The sequence below is a fragment of the Epinephelus lanceolatus genome, chromosome 9, assembly GCF_041903045.1.
Source record: "Epinephelus lanceolatus isolate andai-2023 chromosome 9, ASM4190304v1, whole genome shotgun sequence".
NCBI classification, from domain to species: domain Eukaryota; kingdom Metazoa; phylum Chordata; class Actinopteri; order Perciformes; family Serranidae; genus Epinephelus; species Epinephelus lanceolatus.
Window position 1 is genome coordinate 8,452,836 of NC_135742.1, and position 9,944 is coordinate 8,462,779.

The window sequence follows — 9,944 nt, forward strand, 5'->3', positions numbered from 1 at the left end:
CCATCGGCTCCACAACATATGGTTGTCCAAAGCTATCACTATAGCCATCAAGCTACGCCTGTATATGTCAATGGTCATTCCAACAGCGACCTGTTGGATGTCTTCCACTGACGATGCCTCAGAACCATCTTGAGGCTCTCATGGCGAGACCACATCACCAACGATGAGGTGATGAGAAGGGCAGGGGTGGCGCCACTGTCTGACATGGTCTCTGACAGGAGAAGACAAATGGCTGGACACGTACTCCGACTGCCAAGAGAGAGACCAGCGAGTGTGGCAATGGACTGGGTGCCTGAGGGCGGCAAGAGGAAGAGAGGGAGGCATGGAGACAGACCTTTATGGAAGACCTAAGTGAGATGGGCGTCAGCTGGCATGGTACAAGAAGGGTCACCAGGGACTGGAGCAAGTGGAAGGGACTCGTCACCCAATGTTCCAATAGGAACGGGAGGAACTAAGTCTAAGTAAGTCTTTACAATAAGAGAATATAATGGATATAGCCTGTGCTTTGTTCAGGCTCTCTACTTCCTATGTATCTAACCTGCTCTCATTTAGATTCTGTTTTTCATGATCAGGCCAACAGGTCAGAGAGACTACATGTGCAATAGAAGAAAACAGATCTATTTTTAACTGATGGATGTGTGGTAAGAGTATGTGGGCATGCAATGTGCTGTAACAGCCTCCACTCTTGTGGGAAGGCTTTCCACAAGATTTTGGAAATCCCACTGATTTTGGTGATTCCAGTTCATCACATAATAGTGAAGGGGGCTGAGGCTCTTCCATTTTACCTGGCTTTGTACAGAAGAGGGCACTATGTCCATCCATTTTCATCCACTTATCCAGGGCTGGGTCGCGGGGGCAGCAGGCCAAGCAAAGCCCCCCAGACATCCCTCTCCCCAGCAACACTTTCCAGCTCTTCCTGGGGTGTCCCCAGTTGTTCCCAGGCCAGATGAGATATGTAATCCCTCCAGCATGTTCATGGCCTGCCCCGATGCCTCTTACCAGCAGGACGTGCCTGGAACACCTCCGGCGCCCAGGAGGCATCCAGGAGGCATCCTGATCAGATGTCAGCTGACCCCTTTCGACGAGAAGGAGCAGCGGCTCTATTCCGAGCTCCCTCTGGATGTCTGAGCTCCTTACCCTGTCTCTAAGGCTACTAAGAGGCCACTGTCATGTGGAAACCAGTCCAAAAATATGGACAAAAGTATACGGCTAATGGGTGTCCACATTTAGAATAATATAATATTAGATAGACAAGACAATGCAGCTGTGTCTATATAGCACATTTAAAACACAGAGGCAATTCAAAGTGATTTACTTAGACATAAAAATGCACCGTGATGACACTTAAAATCAATAACAAATAAAAACCAGGGTAAAATCAATTCAGAAAGGAAGTAAATGACATGAAATGAAATAAAATACAAGTGAAAAGACCAGGGTTAAGGTTACAGTTCAGTAGCAGCAGAGAAGTCAGTCAACATAGACAGATGGAACAAAACATCTGGGACAAATAAAACTGAAAGCTGAAAAGTTCATCTGTCTAAGAGCAGGAAGATTGTGAATGCACACTATCAGAAATAAAAATTATGAAACTGTTCATTCACTCTATCAGACCTGCTCAAAAGTGCACGACCCGTCTTGCACAATGGAAGCTTGATTTCAGGCCTGCACGGCGTCTATTATTCTGGTCACATCCCTCTATTGGTGACTTTATCATTTCATCACTTCTCAGTTCCGTTTGTACAAAGCGGGTAGTGTTTCCAGTGGGGCCACGCCTCTCCTGCGGCTCTGGATTGGCCCTTCAGTGTCTGCACCCACCTCCACTCCAGTTCCGCGTTACACAGCATTTAAGTCCTGCAGCATTTCCTCCAGCTTCTACTCTGAGGCTGCAGGAGACCATCCGCCACCATGTCCGACCAAGGAGTCATTGACACCAACGTGGTCACCGTGACCCGGTTCGTTATGGAGGAGGGCAGGAGGGCGAAAGGCACCGGGGAGCTGACGAGGCTGCTGAACTCTCTGTGCACGGCGGTGAAGGCCATCTCCAGCGCTGTGCGTAAAGCTGGTATCGCTCATCTGTGAGTAAACAAACCTCACTGAGTAGAAGACATCACTTTTGCTCATATACTAACAGTCCTATCAGAACTTTGAAGTATCAGTGAAGTTGCAGTCCCCTGCATCCACGTTGGCACAAACTGCGCAGGAGATCCAGGATCTTTGTGCGCCAATCACAAGGCGCATAAATGAAACCACCACCGCGCCTACTTGTGTATGATTGCAATAACCTTTCCTCCAAATATTTAGTGTCGGTTATGTGCAGCTGTATTGCTAGAGAAAGCCATGCATTTCTGCTCTCCTCCCCCTGCTCCTCCTTATTTCATCTTCACTGTTTTAGATTTTAACATGTTGCATTTGTGCACATCATATGCTTACTGTGTGATGTGTTGGTCCATACATACTTACATGAATGTACATTTCTTATATTGTTGTTTCATGTTAACTACATGAGTAGAAACGTCTTGTATGTGCTGAACTCTTGTGGCTGATGATTCTGATTCAGATTTACCTTCAGTGGGTGATGCAGTATTTTACTCAATCACCAACCAACCTCTGCAATTTAGAGAAATGCAGAGTCATGCATCACTTGCAGGTTTTTATTTTTCCTTCCTCTTAACTAGAGACTGCAGCTATCGTGATTTTAAGCTGGTTTCAGGACAGAACTGTGGGGAATAATAAAAGATCTTTACTGATAAAGCGCTTTTCAAAATAGAGTTACAAAGTGCTTTACATGTCAGTGATTAAAACACACAAGACATCAACGACTTTTAGAAAACGACAACTTTTTAAATGAGCTGATAAAAACACTTGAGTGTAAAAAAACTGAGGAAATAAAAGACTCAAGTAAAATCAGGAAAGGCTCTCCAATAAAAGTATGTTTTAAGAACAACTCATTTATTCTTTAAATTCCAGTTTACAATTTCACCCTCACTCTAACTGCTTTCATCTTCTTATCTTCATCAGTTTTGGCATTGCCGGCAGCACCAACGTGACGGGGGACCAGGTGAAGAAGTTGGACATTCTTTCCAATGACCTGGTCATCAACATGATCAAGTCGTCTTTTACCTCCTGTGTGATGGTGTCTGAGGAGAACGAGCGAGCCATTATCATAGAGCCAGAGACGAGGGTAAGTGCGACCGATGGAGAAAGAATAGAGGTTGATTGTAGATGCTGAAACAAAGCCAGGGATCTGTGCTACTCCTGAAGCTGTGTGAGCTTCCTGTGGAGCCCACCGAGCTGGGGAAACCTGCTTTCATTATTTGGGAACTTTGTTTTCTGACATGAAGCGTTAAAACAGGGTCATCCAGTTTTCTTTGGGTTAATGTAAATGAGTGTTTAGTGGAAGTTTTCCTTGTAGGATCTTGTCTCATAAAACTGGTTCAGTGAAAAAAGGCTGGGGTTTTAGTTCCTGTTGAAATACTTGTTAAATGAAATGACTTGCACTACTTTCAGTCTGACTCCATGCACAGCAGTGATTGAATTATATTCTCCTTTTAATTGCCTCTGGTTGGTACAGTTAAAGGTTTCCTATGGAGCTGTGTTTTTCTATGAGTGGGGCATTTCTTTGTGTAGCTCATGCACGCCCACAAGGAAGTGAGGCGATACACATTCCTGTCAATGGTGTCACTCTATTCCACTCATCTACAGGTGGTAATAACACGTCAATAAATACAACAACATGCCAGTGAAAGACAAGGAGGAAGCTAGTCTGTAAATATGAATGGAAACTGTTTAAATCACCATCTTTAAATTTGAAATACTTTAAAAAATCAGCTTTGCAAATGTTTTATGATGAAGGAAATACATGCAGCACATTTGACACACACACACACACACACACACACACACACACACACACACACACACACAATGCCTGCTGGTGAGCGGCTGAATGTAAATATAACTTTGTTTGCTTTCAAGAAAATAAACTCCACTCTTCCTTCTCTTTCAGGGCAAATACATTGTTTGCTTCGACCCTTTGGACGGCTCCTCCAACATCGACTGTCTCGTCTCCATTGGAACCATCTTTTCCATCTACAAAAAGGTACTAATGCAGGTTAAAATTCTTAGTGTGGTTGTCCTTGATTTCCAAACTTAAAGCCAAAATGTGTCAGGATGACAAGTTTTTTTATTAGTTTTTGAACATCTAGACGGATCACTTATAGTTGTGGCTAATATTTACTGTCTTTAAAATGCTTCACTGATCTAGTATTAACCCCTACAGTGATATTGTTCAGGTCAAGTCCACTCAAACCCAGACTTTTCTTTGTCCCTTGAAAGGAAAGCATTCCTACTCTGTGGCTTGTCATATGTAAGACATGGTAATGCCATGTTACTAGAATGTTAAACCAAAAGAACAAATGTAAGAAAAATAAATCTGCAAGGAAGAAAAATCAGGTTTAAGAGACACTTAATCACCTTTAGCGGCTGTTTGGTTCAAGATTCTAGCACTGTCTACTCCACAATTATAGATAAAAAAGTTGCCTACAGACCACTGAAATTCAGGATTCAAGATTCAAGAAGTTTCTTGTTATATGCACAGTAGCAAACTCAGCGGTTTATACCATACAATAAAATTCTTAATTGCCCGTCTCCCTTCACACAAGACAAGAATAAAAGTAGAATTAAAGTTAGATTTTAAGAAAAATTAAATAAAATAAGAAGTGTGAAAAGACTGTGGTTGGGGTGTGCACTGTCCTGATGATAAATGTGTGATAATATTAGTTTATATTGTTTCCCTCAGACCACAGATGATGAGCCCAGTGAGAAGGACGCTCTGCAGCCTGGCACTGCCCTCGTGGCAGCAGGCTACGCCCTCTACGGCAGCGCCACCATGATGGTGCTCTCCACCGGCCGGGGAGTCAACGGCTTCATGCTTGACCCAGTTAGTACTCTCTTGAAGGCCCTGTGTGTCACATTCCAGAAAGCTGAACTTGTTGATAACGTTTTCTGCGTTGTCCTCATCAGGCCATTGGAGAATTTATCCTGGTCGATCGGGATGTGAAGATCAAGAAGCGAGGCAAGATTTACAGCGTGAATGAGGGTTACTCAAAGTACTTTGACCCTGCTGTTACAGAGTACCTGCAGAAGAAGAAGTTCCCTCAGGTAATACTGATGTCAGGACATGTGTAGGAGGAGCTTCAAGCAGAGCAATGCTTTTTATCTGTATTTATTTTGGCAAAATTACCAATTTTTTATCTGCAGTCTGATGTCGAGATGTCTGCATTTTGAAATGTACATATTCTCAAATGCAGGATTAAGTAGCTTACTAATGCAAGATTTGAAATAACTGTAGGACGGCACTGAGCCCTACAACGCCCGTTACATTGGCTCCATGGTGGCAGACGTCCACCGAACGTTGATGTATGGAGGCATCTTTTTATACCCAGGAAATGCAAAGAACCGTGAAGGAAAGGTAAGATCACATCACTGCTTTCTCCTGCTCCCTCACACTTTAAACTATCTTAAGACCTAATAAATGCTCAAATGTTCATCCTAAAACAAAGCGAATGGAAAGATTTAGTAAATACAGTAATGTAAGCATACGGATATTGTGTACAGACATGAACCTATATTGCGTAAGTGAAATTTCTAACATAACCTGAGAAGATCTGCCTCCCGCAGTCCTAAAGTATTTCCAGCAGCAGTACAGTGTAAGTGGTACAAATCGAAGTGAAGCACAGGTCCATGTTTTTTTTTGCCTTTAATGGACAGAGACAGGGTGAAATGAGAGAGAGAGAGACAGACAGAGAGAGAGAGAGAGTGGGGGGATGACATGCAGAAAGGGTGGCAAGCCAGAGTTGAACCTGCGACCGCTGCAGCGGCAGTGAATCGCCTTTGTATATCGGGTGCCGGCACTATCCACTACGCTACCGACACCCCTACCTGTCCATGTTGATCATATGACAGTAACATGTCACACAGTGTAGCTCAGTGATGTGGTGAAAAAAGTTTCTGGACAACAATAAAGATCTACAGCACAGAGAATTAAGATATATCAGGTATAAGTTACACAGACGATACTTTAACAAGATCATTTTATGGTTGTTTTTGGTCTTTTTCATGAGATTTCCATCAAAATAGTTTCAGTGTCACTTAAAAAAAACTGGAACTTGAACTGAAGTGTCACAATATTGTTTCTTCACTCCCCACATCCTTCCAGTGTTCATAACAATGAGCCAAACATGATGTTGTCACATTTGAAAAGGGTAGAAAGCATCACACTTGTAATGCATACAAGAGAGGGCATAGTATGTTTTCAAAAAAGTTTCAAAAAATAAGTTCCAATTTACAAACAAGGGAAAAATCCAGGAGTTTTGGGTAAAATTTTAAAAGGCCACACAATATTAAAGGTGTTTTATTCTAATCATGATGAACTTTATATTTAATTCTTACACCTTACAGATGAAAATGTTGCAAGCCAAGTATTTCAGTAGACAAAATATTTCAATAAAATGATGAAGGCAATAAAAAAACTTCTTAAAAGCAAGATTTAAAAGATGTTTCCAGATGTTGAGTTTCATATTCTCAGTGATCTATAACCGTCATCTTAAATGATAGGCTCACATTTTTTCTGTCTGTCTCAAAGTAATAATCAGGTGCCCATATGAATGTCGAAACAAGTTTTACGGGCTTTAGTCATGTCTCATTAGGAAGAGATGTTGTGATGTTGTTGTTGATGATGTCAGAATGATTTCAGCAAGACAAACCTGTTTAAATGGGCCCCTGTCTGCTGTCTGAACCCATCCTTTAACTGTTGGTACATTAAATGTTGTTGTGTTTGATGACCTGCCATGGCTATGACAATGCTAAACCATTTGGAGACTTGTTAACTATAGCAGTTTAAAATGTGGATATTTCTTTAAAGGAATAGTTTGGATCTTTTGAAGTGGAGTTGTATGAGGTACTTATCCATAGTCAGTGTATTACATACAGTAGATGGCAGTTGGCACACTCGCACTTTGGGGAAACAGACAGAAGTACTGCCACAGAAGCCAAGTCATGTACTGCTGTGGACGGGGGCAGCAGCAAAACATATTCTATGTTATATTCATATTTTTATTGCTTCACCTTGCCGTCACACGGCTTTCCGTGAACTCAAAGTGAAACTTTTTTATGCTCTCTTCAAAGGCACCAGACTCCATTGACAAAACCAGTAATTTTACCTCGCAGAACACTGGACCTGCTGATCTACTGCTGCCTCGATCACCTAGTTAGTTTGTGACATTGTGTGAATTTGGTGAATCCGGACTAACCCTTTAAAACACAAAAGTCACACAATAACACAAACAAACTAACCATTCGGGGAGCGGCCAACCAGCAGGTCCCGTGTTCTGCGAGGTAAAATTACTGGTTTTGTCAATGGAGTCTGGTGCCTTTGAGGAGAGCAAAGGTAACCACTTCGGTTCCCTGTTGGAAATCAGTGGCTAACGGCAAGATGAAGCAGTTAAACTTACTTAAACTGCTATTGATGTTTTTAGGTCAGTAGTTCCTAACTGGTGGGTCGTGGTCCAAAAGTGGGTCGCGGGCACATTCCAAAAAGGCCGCAATTAACTGGCGAATGTGTCTAGTTTGTAAAAAACACTTTCTTTTTAAGGTCAGTAAATTTCCAGCAAAGAGCTTTTATTTTGAAGTGCTGTTTCCTGCTAGAGTGAGTGACTTCCGGACAGCTATTTGACAGAGACAGAAAACTAGCTCAACGACATGGCAAGTAGCGCAAGTATGACGCCAAATGTATTGAACTGTGGGACCTCGAACTAATGATCAAGGAGAAATCTGGACCCTGGGGCTGGACCAGTTGGGAACCACTGTTTTAGATAGCTTAACTTCTGTGCTGGCACTGCTGCCTGCTCTCAAACTGGGGATGCGCCGACTGCCACCTACTCAATGTAATACACTGATGATAGACAAGTATCTCATACAACCCCACGTAAAAAACTCTGAACTATCCCTTTAAGAAAGTTTGACATTAGCACCAGAAACTAAACTCCCCCTCCTCCTCAAAGCTGCGGCTGCTGTACGAAGGTAACCCCATGGCCTTCATCATGGAGCAGGCAGGCGGCATGGCCTCCACCGGCTACGAGCGCATTCTGGACATCCAGCCTCAGAGCATCCACGAGCGCTCTCCCGTGGCTATGGGCTCCCCTGACGACGTCCTGGAGTACATCGCCATCTGTAAGAAGCATGCCAAGAAGTGAGACCACACTGACTCACTCACAACCATCTCTGTCTGACGAGATACCTCGTACCTCCAAACTGGAATCCTGCCTCATTTTGAGCTCGATGTAATTGTGTCTTGTCTTAAGCCTAAAAACTGTGAGGGGATTTTCTCAGTTTAAACACAAATTTGAAGTACAAGGTTTTTAACTCCATACCAGCAACATTCATGTTTTATTTATAGAAAGCTGACGGATAATCAAAGAAGGTGGTTCAGTGGAAACATTAAAACTGTGGTTCATAAGCTCTGTTATGCACACAAACGCACACATTCCACAAATAAACTACCAAAGACTAAAAATGTGCCAAAAACAAATGCACTTGAATCAACTCCTGTTTACCTCCAGCTGTGCCTTTTTAATTAGAATGAGGATACTTTGTAGATGTGTAAAGGACCAAATGCAAGAAAACCTGATGCCTTTTTTATTCTGTGAACAACTACTGTTTGAAATGATTTGAATGAAGTCTCTCAATAAATCCAAATGAGTCTACCAAGACAAAATCAGTGTTTTCATCATTTAAACAAACTTCTGTTTTTGCAGAAAGATGTTCCAAGACACATGCCGCCTTTTACATATGTAGATAGCATGCACAAATACCAAATGAAGTGCAAGAATATAAACTTTGTGCATTTTGAAAATTGAAAAGTTGGAAGATACACCGATCAGCCAAACCATTAAAACCACTGACAAATGAGGTGAAGTTGAGTATCCAGGTAGATGTTCCCCTGCTATGGCATTACTGCCTGTCGCACCTCTTCTGGTGCCTAATGGTTGGCCAGCTGCAGCGTCATCAGCCAGGTGCCACCGCTCATCAACGTTTCACTTCTTTAAACCTGAAACCTGGTGGTGGAGCAGTAGCAGGGACGTCTCCCTGCCACCCCCTGCAGCTAGGCCTGGGTGGGGCGCCACCTAGCCAAGCTCTGGCTAAGTGGCACCCCAACTCTTGCTAGAAGCTGCTCCTTTCTGCCTCCTCCACCAAGTCCTTGAGTGCCTTGAGTTGGTTTGCTCCAGTTATCCCCATCTCCGTCATGAGGCGAACGGCTGACGTACCCACGAAGCCACGGCATCCTACTTCAACTGGATAGATGGTGGTTCTCCAGCCTGCCTCCTTGCATTCAGCAGCAAGGTCTGAGTACTTCAGCCTCTTCCTCTCTGAGGCAGCTTCGATCCCTGTCTCCCATGGGACAGTTAGCTCGATGAAGAGCATGGTCTTGATGCTGCTGGACCACATCACAATGTCCGGGCGAGATGGTAGGGCTCCTGACAAATGAGGTGACTAGCATTGATCGTCTTGTTACAATCAATGTGAAACTTCTGGGTCCTGGCATTCATGTGGATGCTTCTTTATGTGCTCCTCCCACCCAGACATTGTTACAGACCAAGTACCCCCTGTCATGGCGGCAGCACTCCGCGATGGCAGTGGCCCCTCAGCAGGACAATGCACCATGCCACACCATAAAAACTGCTCAAGAATGACCCGAGTAATGTGACAGAGCTCAACCTGGCCTCAAAATTCTCCAGATCCCGATCTCATTGAGTGTCTGTAGGATGTGCTGGTACCCCATCTCACAACTCGCAGGACTCAAAGGATCCGCCACCAGTGCCCTAATGCCAGACATCACAAGACACCCCCAGAGGTCCTGGGTCTATGCGTCAATAAGTCAGAGC

The 9,944-nt window shown here is 43.5% G+C and overlaps 1 protein-coding gene across 1 annotated transcript; it reads left to right on the forward strand.

The window, feature by feature from the left end:
* Nucleotides 1–1,790: 1,790 nt before the first annotated feature.
* Nucleotides 1,791–8,776, forward strand: LOC117251881 (fructose-1,6-bisphosphatase 1-like). Its single transcript, XM_033618422.2, has 7 exons — nucleotides 1,791–2,078; nucleotides 3,022–3,184; nucleotides 4,010–4,102; nucleotides 4,802–4,942; nucleotides 5,026–5,163; nucleotides 5,354–5,473; nucleotides 8,064–8,776. Exons 1-7 carry the CDS (start codon nucleotides 1,909–1,911, stop codon nucleotides 8,253–8,255), a joined length of 1,017 nt encoding a protein of 338 aa, XP_033474313.1. The 5' UTR covers nucleotides 1,791–1,908; the 3' UTR covers nucleotides 8,256–8,776.
* Nucleotides 8,777–9,944: the final 1,168 nt, after the last annotated feature.